At 43.4% G+C, this 24,008-nt stretch overlaps 1 protein-coding gene across 2 annotated transcripts; it reads right to left on the reverse strand.

The window, feature by feature from the left end:
- Positions 1-839: 839 nt before the first annotated feature.
- On the reverse strand, positions 840-20,975 carry tiparp (TCDD-inducible poly(ADP-ribose) polymerase). Of its 2 annotated transcripts, none has more exons than XM_023405633.2 (7): positions 20,678-20,975; positions 18,533-19,585; positions 10,051-10,240; positions 9,408-9,595; positions 5,365-5,676; positions 3,503-3,760; positions 840-2,304 (listed from the first exon to the last, which is right to left on the reverse strand). In XM_023405633.2, the coding sequence occupies exons 2-7, from the start codon at positions 19,558-19,560 to the stop codon at positions 2,115-2,117; spliced, it is 2,166 nt and encodes a 721-aa protein (XP_023261401.1). In that variant the 5' UTR covers positions 19,561-19,585; positions 20,678-20,975; the 3' UTR covers positions 840-2,114. The 2 variants fall into 2 exon arrangements, with proteins under 2 accessions (XP_023261401.1, XP_023261402.1); XM_023405634.2 differs by lacking the exon at positions 20,678-20,975 and adding an exon at positions 20,049-20,290.
- Positions 20,976-24,008: the final 3,033 nt, after the last annotated feature.

Raw genomic sequence — 24,008 nt, forward strand, 5'->3', positions numbered from 1 at the left:
CTCCGGGCAGCCTCCCTCTGGACCACATTAGACATGGTTCTCAGATAATACACTGCTGGGGTTGGTGGGGGGGTGGGGTGGGGGGCTGGTGGCAGACAAAGGTTGGGTTGAACATAAGAGAATTCTTTTCTGATTTCAGTACCACTTGACCATGACAAGAACAAATAATCAGATGAACAAAACTAATATCACCTAACTCTCAGCGTTGCAGTCGACCGAATGTGGCCGACAGTTACAATAAGCAGAACTACCTTTTTTCACTGCGTATTGTAGTGGCCAGTAAAGCAGTAGTTCAACATTTTGGGAAATACTCTTATTCATCAAAGTGTAAAAACGGAAATTCTATGTTGTTTCTTGGACATGACTAGTTACTGGTGTGGTTGTCTGCTAACTGAAAATAATTTGGCACAAATCTGGCCCCTAGAAACCGTTGTTGTAACTTTACAGTTTTTGTACAGATATTACATGTTAATTTGTGACCTTAAGAGATGCTGGTAGGGGGGAATTTGTTACTAATGGACAGGTGAGCTGTTTCCTTCTGTGTCCTTTCTGTATGCTAAGATCCTCTGCCACTAGGTTAATGTCTCCCATACAGAACCTTTTTTGTGTTTAGATGCACAATTGGGATTGCAGTAGCTGCTTTTGATCACTCTAATGAATAAAGTCTATATTATGCTAATTTTGCAGTGGCCCACTCAAAGCTCCTCCCACTTTGAGAGCCTTTGTTGATTTGCCTGTTTACAGGAATATCTGGAGTGAGGTTCGAAATAACAACATGACCCGACTAATAAATCTGAATTTAGATGATTAAGATAAAGAATTACTTCACCAATTAGTCATTTTCTCTTTTAGATTCTTTATTTAATCAATGTTACATTAAACTAACATAAATAAACATTTTTATGAACAAAAGGCACACAGTTCAAATATAAACAAAGAGAACATCTGTACAGTTTGTCTCAGTAAAACATGTCTACTGTCTCTGAGCGAGAGAGCGGTCCAAGAGAGATGAGTTTCAGGGGGGTTCCCTGTCAAAACGCTACGGCGCTGCTGCCGCTGCAGCAACAGAGGCATCGCCATCGAGTCCTGGTGGGAAACTATACACTTTTCAGTCACCCGCGAGGAATCAAAGTGGTGGGCACAAAGGCAAAGATGCCAACCAGGAACAGCACTGGCTTCATGTGAAACCTTTGCCTGGAGGTTTAGGGTATGTGGATGTCCATTTGGAAAAGTCCCACTGAAACTCATGTCCGTTGTCTGGTTGAAGAGGCCACAAGATTCATGTCCACTAAATAAAAAGATTCAAACACGCAGCACATAGACTTGAAAAAACATATGGGCCGGAGGCTGGGTAAACACTTACTATGATTTTTTTTGCAAGAGAATGAAGGGGGTCGGTGTTGCCATGGTTTCTTTATGGAAGCCTCTGATTGGTTGGTTGCTGCTTCCTCAGAATAATAAAATGGCCAGTTGGGCATTCACAGATCTGGCAAGATGCTAACTGTCTACCACAGCGCCTGTCCTGATGTGGAACTGAGTTCATATACAGCCATACGACTAAGTCAAAATGATAACGGGACTAGGTTTTTCCTGCATCTGCTCCAGAATAATAAGGTAGATTAAATCCTCTAGTGTCAGATGATCATCACTAGGCTCCTGTTCATACTAGATAACAAAGTGTGGTATACGAGTCCAGTCAAGTCTGTTGCAGCTGTTGTCTGTTGTCATCCACTTCTAAGCACTGGATGAAACAGGTGCAATCCTTTGCTAGTCCAGTTTTGTTTAGTTGAATCCGGTTCCAACCAGTCTTTTGTTCCTTACTGCAGTCCAGTCTGGTTGGATCCAGTTGACTATAGACCAGGATCACTGAGTATTTGCAAATATTTCATAGATTTTGTTTTGACCTGCAGCAGATGGGTGAAGTTCAGTCTAAGAAAGTGATTCCAATAGTGTTGGTTAAAGCAACAATACTCTAAATTTCAGCTTGTTATTGGTCTAAATTGTTCCTTTTCAGCTCAACTACCAAACTCCACCGATCTAACACCTTTAACAGACTGAAGAAAACTATGAATCAGTATTTGCAAATACAGACAGATCCAGGTCTGATCCAGGGCTTAGACAGCGACAGTGCTGGGTACCTCCTCGTAGTGAATGATAAAGTAAGGGTAGCTCTGGTCATCGTTGAAGATGACATAAATCTGGGGGTCCACCCAGTTGTCCACACAGGAGTCATAAAGGTCACTGGAAGGGTCACGAGGGTTGATGGGAGGAGGTCGTCGCATGGAGGGATTTCCTACAGTAAACCTATAGAGACACAACAAAGAAGATGGAGACAAGGTTAGTATTGTGGTTGGGGAAAATGCTGCTTACAGATTTCCATTCAGTTCTCCAAGTCTGGAGTTACAGAAGAATAAGATACCCTCTAAAAGAAGATTCTTCTAAATTTAATGATTGACTGCTGCTCCTCTCTGTGTTTTAGAGAACCTTAAATAATATAAGCTTATGCTGTAAGTGCATGAAATGCATGTACTGTAAGTATATGAATTGAGTCAGCGCATTTTAACCAGTTTGTTTTTCCTCCCTTAAATATTCATGTCAAGCCCTAAAGAACCGTAATCCATCAATCTGTGTACCACTGCCTCTGGGGTCATAAATAAAACATGTTAAAATAAGAACATTTTCAGCTACAGACAAAGACGGTGGGTAGAGACATTAAGAGTCTGCGCACCAGATACAGTTTCAGACAGGAGAGTTAATCACACTGCACAGACAACTTCTTTATTGGTCTATATCCCCGCTCAGGTCTGGAAGCAATGTCTCTGCCTGCACTGTGGAACAGATTGAAGCCAGGTTTGGAGTGGACGGGGATTGTGTGTAGTGTGTTTCCAAACCACCACACCATCCTCCTGGCGCGCCACAGACTGTCTGCAAAGCTGGTGATGTATGATGGGTTCAGCCAAATCTGCTGTTTTACATGTGTGGCTCTGGATTTGACTTGCAGCTCAAGGGATGGGGCTGGCGTGATCCATAGCATGACTTAATAATGGTTTATGGAAAAGAAGCTCAGGATTTCAATGATCCAAATTAATGTTGTAATGTGTTTTGTGTATTTAATTTAGAAGCACTCAATGAAGGGGGACAGGGTCAAAAAGACATGTTTCAGCAGAGGTACTGTATGTGCCGGACATACTAAATAGCACATTTAGAAACACCAAAACATGATATTATGAAAGCATGTACCCTTGAGCTAACACCTCAAACCAAAGCATGGTGTCACAAGTATCAAGTGGTGTTTTTTCGCAAATTAATTCATCTGACTGTTTTAAACCTCAAAACAAATATATAATTCACTGCATTACCTAAAATTAGGCATCACCATCTTGTGACTTTAATCTCAACTGATACACAACATTGTGATATAAATGTGATATAACATTTTATCCATATATCCAACCCCTAATGAAGCATTTTTGCAGTGTAATAAAGCTGCGCCCACACACACCTGCCAGTGAGGACTTTGGCCAGGAACATGCAGTGGACTCCTTTGGGCGAGCGCTTGGAGAAGTTGTGGGAGTAGACAGCCTTGCGGGCAAAGTAGGAGCCCTGACCAAACATAGTGGCGTGTTTGCCACAGACTCTTGGGTCGAAGTTGTGCTTGCAGATGCCCTCCACCACGTCGGCAGAGGTGCCGTGGAAAAGGTGGCGCTCACTCAGCAGCCGGTCCATCTCTGACATACGCCGCGACATGTACTCCTTCTTCCTGTTGGAGCAGAGGGAGACAGAAGGTGAGACAGATTTGCAGATGAAGTTAACAGATTTCCAGTGTTCAGAGGTTATTTCTTCATTTAAGAATATTGAATAAAAAAAGTAATAAACTAGAAAGCAAATGGGAACAGGCTGGTGAACAAAGACAGATCATCTCTCATGTGATTAATTAGTAAACAGGTGAGAGCAGCCCTGCTTTCTATTCAAAAGTCGTGATCACAGCCTTGTTTGCTCTAAAAGAACACTGGGCCTAAGCCTTGTCTTGAGCAACACACACATGCAAACACACACACTCAGCTCATTTGATCTGAGCGAAAGCGTTTTTGAAAGGCTGTGACCCAGGCATGACCTCTCATGACTGCACAGCTTGTGACCTGACACAGACCGACACTGCACACATCGAAGCACACACACTCACACACTCACACACACACACTAACACACACACACACACACACACACACACACACACACACACACACTTTAATTTCCTACTATCCAATTTTAGGATGACGCTGATCAACTTTCCTTGACATCAATAACAAGCCATTCACATGCAACACACACACACACACATACACACACACACACGCGCAGACATGCAAGCAAACAGTTATGGTCTCCCTGTCAGAAACCAAGTGTGGGAAGAGGAAATCTACTGACATTCAAAGAGGGTATCACTTCTAGAGTCTGTACATGCACGCACGCACGCACGCACACACAAAAACACACACACACACACACACACACACACACACACACACACACACTGTCAGTCATTGTGAAACCGTGCGGTACCAGTCAGTGTGGGAGAGTTTAACTGTCACAGCTGATAGGACCTGCCCTGCTCAACCACAGTGGTTAGCCCACTGTGTTTGCGACAGGAACATCATCATCACCAAACATCTCTCCATCTGCCGTGTTCACACACCACTGTGGACCTATTCTCATGAAGTGCCACTGCACAGCTGGTCCCACTTGCCCTATTTTCTCATTTCTTCCTCCTCTCACATTGTGTCTTTTTCACCCTTGTGTTTTTTCTTAAGAAATGTTTTTATTCTTGTTTCTGTCTGCAAGAACATACGCAGCTGGGCCTAAAATACTCTTTGAGTTCATCTGGATAAAAAGGTTGACAATACATTCTGTGCCACAAAAGCAAAACATGTGAAACTAGGAACTCTAACACAACAGAAATTTTCTTATTATATTTAAAACCTAAATAGTATCTTGACTGGTGAAAAAAATTACTATCAAATCAACTAAATCCTCCACATAAAATCATACCATTCTCATGACAGAGTAGCTGGTGATCACTTCAGCAATTCAGCAGAGTTACGTTCAATGAAAACAACCGCAAGTGCGCCACAGTTTCTCCACACAGCATTAAAGGGAAAAATTCATGCAAAAGAAAACCTGATGACGACAAACTTCTTGACACTGACAGAAATGTTTCCACCATTTCTGAAACATGATGAATACTGGTTGCGATTATTGGAAGTGATTTATGATTTGAGATTAGATTAACAGATGATATCTTCTGCAACGAGGAAGTGCTTTAAATAAGGGTCTTAAGTAAAAGGCTTCTGCTTCTTGGCTCACCTCTTGTACTTCTCCCAGAGGAAGGGGTTCTGCACGCGCAGGATCTTGATGATCCTGAACTTGGTCTCTGACACCGTCTTGTGGAAAAGGCTGTACACTGTGCGGTAACTGCGGTCTTCACGTGAGACAGGCACCTGCAGGAAGTCCTGGCTCATCGTCATGGGCAACCACGTTTCCGGAAAAAGGCTGGGCGGGTTGGTGGTAGTCGGCGAGAGGGGATGCGACGTGGAGATATCCATGGAGGAGGAGGTGGAGGAGGAAATGGAGGAGGGGGAACAGGGGAGGGGAGATGAGGAGAGGCCGCCCAACGTCCTGGAAAGAAAAGATGGGAAACTTAATCATCAACAATTTTGATAATTGACCCTTTGAAGATTTCCTACATTTCATATTAGTGTAAACTGAATACTGAGGTATTTTGGACAGATGGTCAGACAAATCAAGACATCTGAAGATATCAATTTGGGCTCTGGAAGTCAATAATAAAAAATAATCAACAGATTAATAAATAATGAAAATAATTTAAATAATTCTTTGTGTAATTCTTTTACTCAAACATGGAAACACTTTTTTGATTCCTGTAGTTTCCTATAATTTCCTACAAAGGGCGTGAGTAGTAACCATAAATTCAAATAGGTTCGTGCTATGCAGGTTTGTGCAACAGCTATGTAATTTAGTACTTTGGAAAATAGAGAGTGTTCAATTATTGAGTAAACCTCCAATTAATTCAAATTATTTGATAACATAAATAGCATGGCACAGCAGGCCATCTGTTGCCTAACAATGACCCAATTCAGCATGTAAGGATTATTTGGGTTAAAATGGAGCTTTGATTTCTATCAGAGGAAATTTCTCAATATATCAACAACTGATTATCAACTCAAATTACCAAAAGATAAATAAATAACAGGAGAAAACGGTTGAAACATACAGTCAAAAAAGCTTTATCTTTATACATGATGAGCCACTCTTTCGTATAACCATTCACATACAAGATGCTTTTTCATTTGCTGCAGTAGAATGAGGATGAACAAATCTCAGAGCTTAAACTGGTACCTCAACAGACAGGACAGCTGAGGCAAGATCTGGCAACTAACGTTTTCAACATAAAGGCCATCTATAAGTAAAAAAGCTGACCAATCATAGCATTTACTCTGATAGTGACAGGCTTTATGTTGACATGTTAGCTTCTGCTTTAACAGTGTGCTGCAGATCTCATCATTCCAGATAGTGCTTTTTTTATTAGCCAGTGTCCATCCCTGCTGAGGGTCAGTGAAAGCAGCATCCCAGGCCTGTTCATTTATAGCACCGAAAGCATCAACAGCAAGCCGCACATCACAGCAGGCTACCTATCTCTCCACCTTCCCCTGCCTCCATCCCCATGTGTTTCCAATCAAGGCTGCATCCTAACGTAAAACAGAACTGATGTCTGCTGCCACGAACTGGCGCGTCTGAACTTCCAAAATCGTATCCCACCAACTGTCAACAATGACATCACTGCGCTGCGGAGCGGAGCAGCTCCACAGCAGCCGTCAGCCGTCACCGACCAAACAAAAACAGCGGGGCCGCGTGAAAATGAAAGCCAGACACCAAACAAGACAACAGGGAGGCAGAGTGAGGGAGAGACGGGAACGAGAACAAGACAGAAGGGGGGGAGTAAAATGCCAATTGCAGAGCTGTCATGGAAGTGACAATGGAACTATTGTGTCTGGCATTTGAGTCAATAACAGTGGTTTGGCTGTCAAGTTATCACTCTGTAACTGTAAATGCTGTTAGCCCTATCAGCCATAAGACAGTGTGTGTGTGTGTGTGTGTGTGTGTGCGTGTGTATGTGTTGTCAAGAGCCTGCGATCAGGTGACTCTGAGTCAGCTCTACAGTTTTTCTCATCTCTTTTCTCCCTCTCATCTCATCTGTCCTGTCTCAATCTCTCCCCGCAATCGATGTCTCTATTCCCCGTGTGCTTTGAAAAGATCACAGGCAGTCTGCTGCAGAAAACAAGTGTGAAATGAAAAGAGACAGATAACAAGAGACTGATGCAGTTGGGGGAGAGAAAGAGTGAAAAGGTGAAAGATTAGGACAGATAATAAGGCAGGGAGAGAGGGAGGGAGATGGCCGAAAATAACATCATCAGGAGAGAGAGAGATGACAGAAGGAGAGGGAGAGGAGAGGTGGGGAGGGAGCGAGGGAGAGTGCCAATCAAGCTAATGACCTCAACCTCTAAGCCTAGCACAGATTGTTCCTGATACACACACACAAACTTCTTTTGGTCACTTGGGAGGACATTGCATTGACTTGCACGCATTCCCCTGGAAAAACTAAATAAATTCAACCAAGGAAGAAGATTTTAATGTTTTGGGACCAGCTTTTTGCCTCCATTATGTGACTGTGTGATCAGATTTTGGTTCCTACTAAGTGATTAAATGAGGCACACACACATACACACAACAAACAGATTTACAAAAAAAAAAAAAAAGGTCCCAGGAATAAATCCCTCGATCCAAATTCCAGCTCCCCACAGTCGCTTTTCACACTCCTTCGCTCACCAGCTCTACTCTGCTGTGCGCCCAGTCTGGAAACCATTTAGACCTCTCTCTCTTTCTCACTTCCTCTGACTGTGCTCTCTATCTCACTCTCAAACTCGCTGTCTCTTTCTCCCTCATTCTTTCTCTGTCTGCCGCTTCCTCCAGCTAATTTTCCTCTCTCCATTTTGTCTCCTCTTGACAGTCTGGGCCCTGCAGGAACAGCTCGCACTAGCGCTCGCTCTGTGTGGGACACTGGCAGGACGAACGCTAGAGCAGGCTGCTCTGCAAAGGAAGTGAGAAAAAAAAAAAACCTGCAAATGGGTTAAGATGACTCCACTTGTTTCCAATCTGGTATCACTTGTTTCAGGAATATCAGTGAGGCGAGTGCAGCGAGGCAGATCGCGTCCCTGCTACAAAGAAAATGGTAGCTGGAGATTTCTGAAATCAGCTCATTTCTTCTCTGATCTCATGTACTGTAATTCACAGATTTTCTCACTAGTTCTGAGAAAAATAAGAATGAAGTCTGGCTTAAATTACTTCTGTGATAATTCTTGAACTTCTTCTGTTTCCCCCCTCACTCTCTCTCCTTCTGGTTGGCTATCCCCTCTTTGTGTATCTCCTGTCCCCTGCCTCATCTGTCCTCGTCTGCCTCATTATCTAATTTTCCGTCTGTCTGGTTCAGCCCTGCTTCGTTGTGCACAGAGCAGCTCCTGTGTCCCGGTGACTCGGGTTGATTTGCCAAACATCTGAGCTGTAATGTGTAAGTGTTAATGTAGGTTTCCAGTTCGGCTCAGACTGCCAGGGCGCCACGGTCTTGAAATGGATTAAAGGCGAATGTGGCGTTCAGGGGCTTTTGAGAATTCAGCCCTAACTATGACGTTGGCTTTGTGTACTGACCTCTGTGTGCCTGTCTGTCTCCAAACAGGAACTCAGGACGCTCACAGAACACAGAGAGCTATGAGAAGAGCCAAAATTGTGTGTGTGTGTGTGTGTGTGTGTGTGTGTGTGTGTGTGTGTGTGTGTGTGTGTGTGTGTGTGTGTGTTACTGTGCATGCGTCGCCAGGCACTTTATGTCAAAATCCAGGACTTAGTTTGAATAGTTAACATGCGTTGATATCCAAAATACTAAATGTTCCCCAGCAAGGTTGAGATCTGAGTGTTAAATGATTGGTGAGGCTCTGCTGGAGAGTACAACGGGAAATAGGAGCGGGGAGTAAGAGACAAAGAGAGACTATCAATCAAGTGAATGACCTCTACCTCTCAACTGAGGACTGACTGTTCCTGCCACTTTGCCTTACAATTAACTTGCAGTAATTCAAAACCCCAATGCTTATCAGAGTGTTGTGCTATCCTTCATAGAAGTTAAAACACTGCTTAGAAATAACAGGCTACTTTCTACCATCCAGATAGCCTCCATGCCATCATGAACCAGTCACATCAAGCCTATGTTTCTAACGGTGCTCACCTCGTCATTGTAACAGCACAGGAAATAGCTACTTCAAGTGTTAAATGTCTTTACTTACTGTAGGTGGGGTGTAAGCATCACAGAGGACATGAACATGGGCCGCTTCTTGATCTGACGTCTGAACCCGAAGATGGCGTTCTGCTGGAAGCCCTCCCTGATGTTGAGGATGTACTGGTTCTGGAGCGTAACAAATCGCACCTCCTTAAGACCCCTCGAACTCGCCTCCTCTATGAGCTTCACCACCGGCTGTGGAGGGAAAAAGAACAGGAGAACAAAGACACGAAGTAGAGTTTAGATTCAATTGTTTATCGTTTTAAACACTTGGCTGCTCTGTATTTTCATTCAACAGAGGAATGGAGGGTTTGGGGAGGGAGATGTCAGTCAACTGTTGGGCAATGTACAGAAAACAAAAAGCCAAGGTGATAACAAGTGTCATCATGAGGCTCAGTCACACACACAAAAGAGAAAACAGTCAATTTTTACTGATTTGGTGGAATAATTGCAATTGGCTGAGGACAGCTGTGTCACAAGGGGTATTAAGGTGTGTATATGTGTTTGTGTCTAAATCGATCCCATCACAGTGGCTAGACAATTGATTGGTGTGGGCAGAGTTAATGTGTCTGGCCTCATGTTCATAGAGCGTGCACACAAACAAACATACACACACATACACACACATATAAATGCACTGAGTGACTCACCTCGGAGTATTCCCTCCAGCCAAAGTTGTCTCTGCAGTAGTACTTCCACACTGTGTGACAGCTGGGGGTGGGATTTGGGCCCGTTGTGGGTGTGGGCAGAGGGTTCGGGGGAGTGGTAAGTCGTCGGACCCGGTCAAACTCCAGGTCACACACTCGCATCGCCCCGAAGTCGAGAGAAAACACTCGACCCCTGAAAAGCAAAGTTGAAGCTATTGTTAAAAAAAAAAACTACTACTGCAGTCAGAGTGAAAAAAACATCATTCACATTCACATTAACACAGTCAGCTAACATGTGGCTGTGGCACGGTGACCTTGTTGTTAAATGGTCACAGTTTATATTTCCATCAGCAGCCACATGTCTGGTCATGCGGCTGCTGATGGAACCTTAATTTAACCCGAGTGCCCTGGAGCAAGACGACCAAACCTCTAATTGCCTGCTCAGTATGAGTCACACAGGATGACAGTGTCAGCTACATGACTTACATGCCACATGTAAACATGCACGGATGAAAGAAAATAAGATATACAGAATAAAAACATGTCAGCCAATAACTGGTAAAACATGGAGGATTATCCTGAGCTTTCTGTTTGGAAGGTTGAATTTATATTTACACTATGAACTGAACACAAAATATACAGTAGTACTAGCACCTGCAAAATAGTAGAAAGACATAATATTGCGATGTGCATACATCCAACCTCCCTTAACCCCTCTTTGTCTCGACAAGCATGGGTTAAAGCCACATTGTGTGTGTGTGTGTGTGTGTGTGTGTGTGTGTGTGTGTGTGTGTGTGTGTGTGTGTGTGTGTGTGCATCAGTCTCTCTACATTAGAGTCCTCCATAGGGCCTCTGGCAAATCCTTTCTGGGTCAGACATACCACTTACATAAACGTGGGCATCCTACACTGGCACGCTATGCCATGGATGGAAGAGACAGACAGACAGAGAGGCGGAAACACGCAGACACACACACACACACAGAAATGCAAACTATGCAGGACACTCACACTGATAAAACACACAAAATACACGCACAGAACCTGACAGTGTTAATGGGCTCATTGATTTTTTGCTGGGAAACTAATTGGATTTAATGTCAAAGGTTAGACATCGGTGAGTGTGTGTCCGTCTGGAAGTATATGTGTGTGTGTGTGTGTGTGTGTGTGTGTGTGTAAAGCATGGGATGTGTTCTGCTAATGATTGTGCCTTAGGTTCGTGCTAAATAAAGCACTGGAGCAATTACAGTCTTTTGAAGTTCTCTTCTAAAACACAGAGACACTGAGAGAGGGAGTGTGTGAACCTGATGAGTTATTAGTTCAACAGCCTGTAGACATGAAACCTCATATTGTAATGGACACACAGTATACAGGTATTCAGTTTCATCTACTGTAAGTGCAAATGCTGGTCGCTGGAGTTACACACACACACACACACACACACACACACACACACACACACACACACACACACACACACACACACACAGTTTCGGTCAGGATGGTGATAATGTGAGGTGCTGAGTCATTTTTTCACGAACATCCACGCACTTTGATACTAATACTAATTACAAACACTGTATTTACAGTTTGTGCTTCTGCTAAGTCATAGTGTGACTGCATCTCTGTAAGAGGAAGTGAAATAGGAATTCATCCGCTAAGCACGTGCGGAAACTAAACAGTAACTGAGGGGCGAGTCACTGATTACCAGAACATTGGATTACCAGAAACACAGTGCAGATAGATAACGCAGATGTCCGCATGAGTTAATGTTTTCTGGACTGTTTCCATGCATTCAAGTAACTACAAAAGGTTTCGGTTCCATACGAAAAAAAAAACAGAATTAAAATTGAAAGGGAGGGAAGAGAACAGAGAAACAGAAGAGAAAAGGTTTATGGAAATTGGTGGTACAGGAGAAGATGGGCATATGGGAGGATGCTACAAGAAAGGAACTGAAAATGTAGCACAAACAAATTAACTATGAGAACAGTACATCTTTTATTTCACCTCTGAGCCGACTGCTCACTTCGTTTTCTTAATTTGTGTCTCACTTTGTTCCGTCATCTCTTTGCTCTGTTCCCTGTTTCACTGCTTCTTTCTGTCTCTCCTGTTTTTTTCTGTCTGAACAAGAAAGTGCAGTAGATGCACCTGCATGGCCTTCACTCACTCCCTCGCTCTGTCTCTCTGTTACTGTCTCTGTCTTTCAGTACAGAACAGTTTCTGCCTGCAGTGGTACGTTATGATGACAAGAGCTTCTGTGCCTGTGTGTGTAAATTCAAGAGCGGCTTATGATGCACAAACAGATCCACACATATATATACTCTTGGTTTTATTATAAGGAAGTTAAGTGAACTTTGGCACATTTACAGGCCACCTCCCCATCTCACTCATTACCACTATTTTTCTGTCTCTTTCACACACACTCAGACAAAGACAGGTCTCCAGAGAGGTCAGTCAATGATTTTCCGAGCCTTTCACAGACTCTTTTCGCTCCCTCGCTCCCAGACTAGTTTGTGCCGTTCTAAAAATAAAATTCCGCCGGTTAAATTAAGTGCACTGAGAGTTCGGTGCTTTCAACCTGGAGGCCAATCAAAAGTTGGAAAGAGACGCGAGGCACGCCCACTCTGGCAAGGTCCACGCTTTTCAAGACCACGCTTGAAATGTCGGGCTGCTCCAAGTTAGTGCAAAGGTACACACACACGAAAGCCAACTGAAAAATGCAGAGCAGATCTGGAGAGGCATATTTGAATTTGACATTTGAATGGAAAACCAAACTGCTGACTTGGGAGGGGTGTTGGTGTGCTAAAGGTGAAAGAAGAAGGCTCTTGAGCAAAAAGCATGTGGCACTGAAAATGCACCAAACCTGCTCTTGCTCTTGTGCTGGGGAGCTCCCAGGTGTGAATGTGTGGATCAGTACTGAATGTGAGAGCAGGTTAAAAAAAAAAAGGGGGAAAAGGGCGTGTTCAGCAAAACCTTTCCCTGAATAAATAAAGGTTAAGAAAACTCACTGCACTGTCAAAATGGCTGTTAATCCCCCACATTGCCTTCAGCACACACACGTACACACACACCTTCAAACTTTCTCACGGCTGCACACACAAGGACCCGCATACCAGCATCAGTCATGCTATTGTGAACGTCACAGACTTAAAAAAAAAAAAAAAAACAACATGAGCACTCACTCACCCCAGTACGTGCACACACACGCATTCTTTCAACAGATTCATGTACACACACGCAAACTTCATCCAGTCACGCCTTGATAAGTCAGTCAGACAACCAAATCTGCTGACGAAGGCTGCCTTCACACACACACAGGCACACACACACAGACACACACACACACGCACACTACCTTGATGTCATGGGTAAGTGTTATTTCCTCATATTGGTGCTATTCACTTTCCAGTTATCTATTTAAATGTGCTTCATTTGATTTTGTTTTTCAGCTCTAAAGGCTGTGAATAACATGAAGTCAACCACACACACACACACACACACACACACACACACACACAGAACTGAGAACAGAAAAAAATATTCACTGTTGTCTTCTGCATGTCCTAGATTGTTTCTGTAAGAGTGTATCTCTCTGTCCTCCTCTACACCACATCATTAGGCTCATAGTTCACTGTGTCCTCTCTCTTAGTGCTTTCACCCTCTCTCTGAAAATATAGAATCTCCCAAGGATGCTAAATGTGAGAGAAAAAGGGGGTGAGAAGATAAAGAGTTTGACAGCAAAAATAACACTTAGTGACACTTGAAAAGGAGAAGATCTGATAGAGAAAAACAAAGAAAGAGTGAAAAATGATAGTGTTTGAGTGCAGGGGCTCACACACATTTCCACATCTCTTACACCTCTTTGGACCCTCAAGGGACATTTGAGGAATGAAAAAAAAACATATAAAAGAGAGAGGGGAAAGGAGTGAAAGAGGGTGAGACAAGGAAACATAGGGGGCGAAACATTCAGTAAGGAAAGATTACAAAGAAAAAGAAGGAAGAGATGAAGAGGGGAAAAAAAAGATGGAGTGATGAAGGCTGACTCTGAGTAATAAGAGGCAGAGTGACCCGGACCTCGCCCCACTGATTCATGGCATGGGCTGTCTGACACGTTATAGCTACACTCATTCACTCACTCACTCACACACACACACACACAAACACACACACACACACACACACACACACACACACACACACACACACACACACACACAGTCTGATTATCTGACACTTTTCACATACACAATCGCCACACGCAAACAAGCTCTCATAGACACAATTGTCCTTGATTTTCTTTGGTCCATGGCACACTGAGGTAACATGGGATCCCCCACGATATAAACACACGCGCACACACACACATACATACACATACACACACACACATTGGTGTCAGGTCGGCCTGCCCTTGGTGCTTGGTGACTCTTTATGTCAGTTAATGACAAGCAAGGCTTTTATCACCTGGCCAACAAAAGAGTCTCTCTCTCTCTCTCTCTCTCTCTCACACACACACGAAAAATGTGTGCTTCGTCACAGTTGCGCAAAGATCAGCAAAATGTTTTTCAAGTCTTAAGCCCCCTATTACAGGAAATTGGCCTAATTATGAGAGATTTGGTCAAGAATTTGTGTGTTCCTGTAAATAACAGACGTCACATAAAACTCTTCAGATCAGTCAGGAAGAAATAAAGTGCATATGTTTTTTTCATACCTTCCCTCTCTCTCTCTCTCTCTCTCTCTCTCTCTCACACACACAAACACACACTACAGCACAGCATAAATCTGTTAACAAGCAACCGTACAGCCGAGGATTATTACAGTATAACTTTTAGAAGCGATGACTGTGACATTCCTCCTTACTGCTGAGTTCATGACTAAGGTGGATTAGCCAGACTTCCATTCCTGCTTATCATATGGATGGGATTAACCTGTGCTATGGATCATACACACACAGGAACCGCTCGGCACAGAACACACACACTCACATACACACGCACACATACGGTACAATAGGCCGCATTGCACATAATCAGAAGCAGACACACAAAACTGATCGTACATTTTCTTTTCTGTCCGTTCCTTTTCTGCACACACACACACACACACACACACACACACACACACACACACACCTCTGCAGAAGGCAAAACAGGCCTGTGTTGCCATACCGACAGAAGAGCTTGTTAAATCATCTGCTGCTCTTTAGATCACTAACAATGTTATCATTTGGCTGTGGTAACCACAGTGATGCCTTCGCCCTGTGTGTGTGTGTGTGTGTATGTGTGTACGCTTGCGTGCATGAAAAGACAGGCTGGATTGCATCTCTAAAGAAAAGTATCAAAAGAGCTCTCACACACCCTGTGCAACACAAAGCTTTGAGTAAATGACTAAACTCAGCGATGATTAACCAGAACCAAGTGAACACTACACAACTTCGCTGACTTTTCCTCGACAGGTTGCTCAGCTCTCAGAGCCTCAAACCATTTCTGAGTTTACTCAGTGACAGCATGTCACCGAAACAAACTATTTCAAAGTATTCACATCCACCAGAGGTCAGGACTGAAAATGCTCAACAACCCATTTTCAGTTCTGACCTGTGCTGTAAATAAACACTGGATTAAACCACTTTACCAAACCAGAAACAACCTGTGTTTACTCGCTGCAGACAAAACTCCAAAACCTACAAACCTGTGTGAGTTATTTGTCAGAGAAGTCATGTGTCTCAGGAATGAAAACGTTTTACGTCATGTTAAATGTTTTACGTTACGTTTCAACTCTACCATTCTCAAACAGACAAACCTGTTTTTGAGGTCAGGGTTAAAAAAACTTCATACATTCAAAGCCACATTCTTGTGAGCTTTACATCTTGGGTGCTTGAAAAAAAAAATATATATAGAAATGCACTCCAGAAGAAGCAACAGGGGGATTTATGATAAAGAATAGCCATGATGCAAATGTATTGGGCAGTTACAGAGCTTACAGGTGTAATTTAAAATGGGTTGACTGTCCCTGTAATGGTATAATTAAGGGAAAATGCATGTGAATTCAGTGGTTATCCAGCTTTGAACAAAACATTTAAGTGTGTCAAGAGACTTCATTCTCAGAAAATATAAAATTTAACATAGAAAACCAAAGGAAATATCTCTGATAACTTTTGTGCTAATCAAACCAAGATCAAATGCAAATATTTGCATTCTGAAATGTTTTTTTTTTTTTTTTTACAAATTATATGACAGTGACCTGTTCTCAATATCTAAGGAAAATAATTATTATTATCATAATAATGACGACAAATATATGTCAAACGTGCTGGTAAACCTCTTTTGTAATTTCCAGTTTCTACTGCATTTTCAGTCAAGTGAGCCAGATGGTCCCGTCTGACTGTATGAGAGTGTAACACACTCAAAGGGCTTCTGAAGAATTTGGGTTGACACCACCAGGTGCATATCCTGTTTGCGGGGCAATATGCGCTTTGCATAGAGTTTCAGTTCGAAACATGAGTCAACAAGCCAAATACACGGACACATACAAATCTTTGTAGACATACACAAACCTGTGTGTGTGTCTACTGTCCACACAGATGCAAACAAAGACACACGTGGACACTCAAAGGCCTCGGTAACTCACAAAAGGTCTGATGATGCGATCCAGGGTGTGGGTGTGGTCGTGATTCAAGGATATAATGGCATAATGCTGTGTCACACTCCACCAATGTTAACATGTGTATAACAGAATTAAAATGTGGTATTTTACAAATTTATTTGCCCTTGATGTGCCCACACCTTCATCAAAAATTGACCATCTGTGTGATTGCTGATTTTGGGACAAGCAGGGCAGTTTCACTGCTTAATAAAATCTGCTTTCTGTAAGTGCAAATGTTAACAGGAGAAAATAGTGAGGTGATCATTTGATTAGAAGAAGCTATTTATCAGCAGCTATCTTATGTACTTATTTGAAGCTTCACGGTTGTGAGGATTTGCTGCTTTTCTTTAACTTAATATCTTTAAGTAAAGTATCTTTAAGTAAATAAACTGATGGTCTGATGGTTGGACAAAGCAAGCAAACCGAAGATGTTACAGTGGGCTTTTAGAAATTGTAATGTTAAGAATTGTGATGATTGTGACGAAATAAACGATAATTAACCTGTGTTTAGAATAAGGGTTTAGAATGTGCCTGCATACAAAGTATGCCTGCATATAGAGTTTACAGGAAGCAGTGCACACTCCTGTATGTCACCCCACTGGGGCTTGCCAAGTGCTTGCATGTGTGTATATCTATGTGGGTGTGTGAGAGAGTGAAAGAGAGGTTTATCTCTGTCTGCTAAAAGGCGTGCGTGTGAGCACTGCAAGCCACTGAGCTGCCGATTCGTGTGAGCGTCTGTGTGCCAAGCCGTGTGTGCGTGTGTGTTGGAGTGTACACAGTGGTGTACAAGTCTATGACCGAGGGAAGGAAAGAAGCTGCCAAGTGCGTCTGTGTCAGTGACCACACAAGGCAACTGAGGGTCATGGAAGTTCACAGCTTTCTGCCATGAGTGCTGTAAAGTCTGGCTTGGATGAAAGCTCCAGCCAATCACAGGGCTGGGTTTGGGAGCAGGGAAATACAGGAAATAGATAACCAATATCAGTGCTGGGAGATGGAGTGCCATGCCTCCACAAGGGCACGATAGCTGATATGATAGTTCAAATAACATGATACATGTAGGTACACATTAACTAGAAGACGTGTGAAGGCCAAACACACACACACGCACATATGGGGGATAAAACGACCAATACACACTTTCACACATGAATAAATAAACCACATTTACTGTGCTAAGAGTTGTGAAAGTAACATACAGACATATTCACTTGGCCACAGTCCATTAGCCACACATGTACAGAACAGCTGTAGAGTCAAAGCTTTCAGTTTGTTACCGGTGGTGAAACCAAAGAGGAAGCTCAGGCAGAGGTCTACTGTTTCCAACACACCGAACCAGAAGTGGCTTATCTTCACGAGCAGCCTATCAGCTTACTGCACCATTGTTGCCATGTCACAAGTACCTATAAATTTACCGCACAGTAGCCTTTTCAGCAGTACTTACAACACCACAATGTTCTGGTGTGGCTGCAGTGTACTGTACTTTCCAACTCTATTGCTCCAGTGACAAAAATTGTTTTGTTATATTGTTATTAAAGGTCTATATTTTTATTGAGAAATTATTATAAATAACATTTAAAAGCTGTTTCCCAGAATGAACCGAAATGTAGGAAAATGATGCCCCTCCACAAGCACATGAATTGTAGCTCCAATTCCTATTTTGAACTGATTGAATTGAAAGTAAATTGATCCCCTACCCACAGGAACAGATCCAAAAGAGAAATACAGTAGAACTCTGGTACTGCTTCCCCTCACAGTGTATCCTGTATCTATCCAGAGGGCCAATGGTCTATACAATATAATATAAAACAGCCTGCAGGTTGAGGTAAATATAGTGGGATACTTACTGAAACTTGAGCCTGACTTGCTCATTGTCAGGGTTGCAGTACAGTCTCTCCAGCTGTTCCTGGGAGTCGTCTGCTATGCTCTGCCACGTCTGACTACTGGTCCTGTGGATCTGCCAGTGGAAGGGCAGGACAGTGTGGTGGTGGGCACAGTCATTACCATAAACACACTGTCCTTGGAGGAAATCCACACAAATGTCCACTGAGTCTGACTGGTGTGTGTGATACTGGAGCTGAGTGAGCAGCTCAAAAACCAGGTCCAGGGAGGCCTCTTCACTTTTGTCCTGAAATAGCACTTCTTTGTCGGGCTGCAGGAGGAGGGGAAGGGGGTCCTGGGCTCCAGTGCAGTCTTTGACTGGAAGGTTTTTAGCCCCAGAGGTTAAGAGGTCGTTGGTTTTAATGGTCGCCTCCTGGTGAGGAGCCTGGGGTGCAACTATGGGAGGTATATCCCTGTCGGGGGGAGTTATTGTCACTTTGTTCCCGGCCGCCCTGGGGGCAGGTTTCAGCTGAAAGCAACGGCTGTCAGGGGCAGGATCGGTGATCTCGGGTCGCTCCCCTCGCCGCTCTGTCTCCTCCAGCTCCGCAGTAGTATCGGCTATTTCCACATCACCGTCCCGGGTCATCAACCCCTGTACTCCAGCCCCAGTTGTGGCATCGTCGGCAGCTCCCGAGTCTTTGAGACAAACCTGGCCCATACAGTTCTGTTTCACCACGACCGCTGCACACAGGTTTCCCGGAGTCCGGCCCGGCTGGTTCCGGGGAACAAACACCCCATCCCCGGAGACCAGCGTATCCGTGCTCAGCAAAGTGGTCAGTATAGGATCCTCCAGGGCGCGATGGAGGCATTTGGCGTCCAATTTCCTCTGCTTCTTTTTAAAATAAGGTTTCACCAGAGGTATTTTGTCCGGTAGACCCACGATCTGCTGTTCCGTGAAATCTTCCCCTTCGTCCATATTTAAACTCATATCCAGGGAGATCCCGGTCGGCACACCGTCTGCGGCTTTCTGAAGAATGTGCAAAGTTTTATCCATGCTCCCCTCCTAAACCCCCACAGTCCTGAGAGAAAGGGAAACAGAGAAAGAAAGAGCTAGTCATCAAGGTTAACACCTATGATCCTATGGCCTAACTATTGGTTTCGAAGGTGAAGTCATCCTGGTGCATAAAGCGGTGATTAATATGTTGCTTGGACAATTTATTATGCCATAAAAAAGGCAACTGTGAAACCGGTCTCTCTTTTTCTAGAAAAGAAACCCGTCGCCCTCTAAAGACTAAAACGAAACCTGTTTAACCCCTCCGACAAAAACTACAGACTGGTCTTATCCCACAATGACCCTGCAGATAGGCTACGACAGAAATAACACAGCAACAGCCATAATGATCTGCTGCCACAGACACATTATAAGCCCCTAAAGAAATATTAAGGTACAGGAATAGCCTGTTATACTGATTCCCCTTTGGACGGGAGGAGAGGGTTCACGCAGCTTATTGCAGCCAGTAACTCAAGCGGAAAAAATATTACCTAATCCCGCTGTAGGGAACTCGAGTCACCAGCCTCAGATTAATCATATGAAAACGAGGAATTGGACACAGTCTTTGGCTTTTATCCTGGTGTCTTTGGTCTCTCACTAACGTCATGCCTGCAATTACAGCTGCGTCTCCGACCAGGAGCGATAAAATCACCACTGTAACAAAACCTCTCTCTCTCGGGACTATATATTTTGATCACGGGAGTCCGATACGCGGCCCCTGCAGTCTACGTGCCGCTTACACATTGCTGCCCGAGCAAGTTTGCACGTAGGCTACAGTCCACACACACACACACACACACACACACACACAAACACACACAGCCTACATACACACACATTCAAGGCACTGCGGCGGAGCACCGACAAAAGATAAACGGGGCACCCCGGAGCTTTATTTCACCGCGTCTCTTCAGCAGCTTTCCTCTCGGTAAGAAACACTTCTTCGTCAGAGCTTTTAAAGGGGCTGAGGAGTTTTCAAAGCTTTTAAAAACCAAACACCGAGGCACTGCAGTAGGCAGGCAGGGTCATTTTGTTATAGCGCAGCTTTCCTACAGCCCGGTTTAGGAAAATACGAACACCCTCTCTACATTTTTCTTATAAAGAGGCGACAAAACCCTACCTGCGCGGTAAAGTCCGCCCCTCTCCCCCCGGTCTCGACACTCTTTGGTGGGTAAAATCCAGTGCGCACATCGGCGGAGCTCCGTATCCAGTCTGGAGAAAGGCCTAATAGTATCCGTGTCGGGACTAGACCATAGTCCGGTTAGGCTGCTCTTGTCCCTCTGCTGCCCCCGTCGCTCTCATGCTCTGTCTTTATTTCATGCTGTCTGTCTGTCCCTCTCTTTGTATCCTTCCACCACAAACACAGGCGCTAGGGAGCTGAGACCGACAAAGAGCGGAGCACAGCTGTGAAGAGAGACTCTTTGCTTGCCTCCCGGCTCCGCACAGCCAGGCCCCGCCCCGTAACCTGGTCAGAGGCGGGGCTTCGTCTCAAACAGGGAGAGAGGGAGAGAGTCGTCTGCTGGTGATCGGAAGAAGCTGCATGGGGGTGTGGAGAGCCTCGGGGGCCATATGCTGGGCCCCGGAAGTAGGCCTTATAAAAAGCAAAGTGGGCGAAATTACAACACACAACTTTCAAAACAAATTAAAATCAGTAATGGAAGAGTATGTAAATTAAAATACATTTATATACAAATGCTCCACTACAAGTAAAACACCCACATCCACAATTTTATCACAGTAAAAACAAATAAGCAAAACTTGCTTTTTAATTTGGCCGGATTAACCTGATGGGGTCTAGGTTTGTTGGGCCTCTAGTGCATTGTGTACATATCTTACCACCTTGTGACTATAAACACTCATGCTGTACTTATACCACCTGGTCACAAGTTTTCAGTATCAGCTAGTTTGCAGCAGTTTTACTAAACACAACTTTATTTAGGGATATGCGTCACATGAACGAAAAATAAAACAAAGTCTTCAAACTAGATTTTGACAAAGGACCCCTCTACAGGACAGGGCCACAAAATTAGATGATAATGCATTACATGCCATGGCTTATAGCAATTACCAAAACATGGGCTTATGGGTCCCCTGGCAGTCTGAGTCCCCGGGACATCAGTCCCCGGTACTAATTTGCTTAAAATGTGCGAAGAAATATACACTGTTGCTCATAAAGTTGGAATAAGATATTCTTTTCCTTTTTCCATGAAATGATTGTGACAATGTGATTTATTTCATTTCACCTAGGTAATTGGGACACATAATGTAATCATTGCACCTGGTCAAAAGTGATTACTGATGCATTTAAATAGGAATAAACAGAGGATTGTGTCCTAAAATGAAATTATTCCAACTTTATGGGCGACAGTATATAATAACTTGTCTTACACAATACATAATTTTTCCCCACAAGAAATTGATTAACTCCCATGTTTTGTTAATTAAGAGTTGTTTGAAGATGATTATAACTCCTCTCCTCGCAGTTCTTGTAAAAGAGGTGAAACTGGAATATTAATTTCACATGAGACCAAACACGAAACCTGCTGAGACATAATTATAATTTGACCAAAAGCAGATTGAGAGAGGATGAGTCATTTTCATTATGCTGAGCCAAATCTTTATTAGTTTCTTAAAGCATTTAGGAAGCATGACTGTCCTTTGCAACTGATCTGTCACATTTCCATAAGGGAGTGCAACGTTGACCAACTGTACGTTGAGTCAGCTTCCCTCTCCTCCCTGTTTTACCAGAAGTAGTTTTTAGGAACCTGTTGTGCTGCAAGTGTCTTCCGGTGTAAGTTTCGTTGTTTGCAGATAAGCCTGCTCAACCAAACACTTGCTAGTTTCTAAAGAGCTGATTCCTCAAAAGAGCAGGTCTTTTCGCTCAGAATGCAAATTTACAACATGGTTTTATATGTCAATTTATAACAGAAAGTATTCAGGGATTTTTGTATGTAGGATTCCTGGTGTGGTGAGAGTTATCATTTTATGCAATCAGTTTCTATCAGATGAGTGGCTTTAACAGTAAGCCTGCTGTGAGAGTCAAAAGCTCTGCTCTATTATTCCCTTTCAACAGGAATAACAGACTGATTTCTGAAACTTGTAGGATCCCTACATCTAAATACTCAATCAAACATTTAACCCATTAGGGTTTAGTGTAGAGCTGTATCTGTAAAACAGAGATAAAAGATGGATGAAACATTAAGTTTTGTACTTTTTCCTATTGTTCTAGAAAGTGAAATAACAGGAAATTAGAGTTACCCTCATTTCCCCTCAGGATCCCTGGGGGAGTGACTATGAAGGAAACACTAAATTGAATGTGTTATTCATGAGATCAATTATCTATTAATAACCCCTCTCAGCAGTGTTTAAACATGTGTATCTTTTAACATCTGACACCATTAACCCCGTGAACTTTAATGACAAAGGTCAAAAGGGCAAATGTGCTAATGTGCCGCAGTCATTTCCATGCAAACCTCTTTATTCTGTAATGCCCACAGATCACCAATGGATTTCTGAACTGTTTTTAAAAATTATTTATTTTTCCATGTACAGGCCACAGGCTGTGATTCCAGAGGTCAGAGATTAGCAGAAATGTGTACAGCCATCTTTCACACAAACACTAATGCCCTCAAAGCAGTTCCAGTGGGGGTTAGTAATTGGGAAATTACAGGCTTGCAGCTGAACCTCGAGCTGACGTATATGAGAGTAATTGCCTGGTTGCATACCGACGGATCTCAAGCATTCCTCCTCAGCTGACATGCGTAACGAAGTCCTATTGTTCATGTTTTGACTTGTCTCAGAGGACGCCCTATAAAAGGGATACCTGCCTGCCAACTCCAGTTGCTTGTTGTCTCAGAAGAACCAGTGAGTGATCTCAACACATGAAACAACAAGTTCTGTGATGATCCTTTAATACATCTGCAAAGGAGTGCCGTTATGATGGGTAATACCCTAAAGAAATATTGCAGAAATACAATAATCATATCTCCGGAGATTAAAAATAACATAACGTACCACTGAGTTAATCTGAATCTGTACTGGGAGTATTAGCAAAACTCAGACTCACATGTACAGTATCATTCTCAGACTTGAAGTAAAAATGTACTGACAGTCCCTGAGGATACATTTCTGTCCACTTGCCTCCCTGGAAAGGAGGTTAAAGGTCAGAGCAGCAGGGTGCAGGCTTTCTGGAGCAGGAGCATAAACCCAGGTGTGTTTTCAAACCCACGGCGGCCACACTCAGTCCTGAATAAAACGGACAGTAAACTAATTCCATGAGCCGGCAACACATGAAAGGGCATTAGGTGGGTCTTTGTTAGTGGCAGGGTAAAGGTGCCGTGTTTCAGCCCCCACCTTTTGAATCTTATCAGTTCACATGCCTTCACACAACACAAATACTGGAGGCAGATCAGTTAACGCTGGTGACAGGCCTTCAGCCTTGACACGCCTGT

This window comes from Seriola lalandi, unplaced genomic scaffold, assembly GCF_002814215.2.
Source record: "Seriola lalandi dorsalis isolate HSWRI2012SDOR001 ecotype SW California unplaced genomic scaffold, Sedor1 jcf7180002054281, whole genome shotgun sequence".
Classification (NCBI taxonomy): Eukaryota; Metazoa; Chordata; class Actinopteri; order Carangiformes; family Carangidae; genus Seriola; species Seriola lalandi.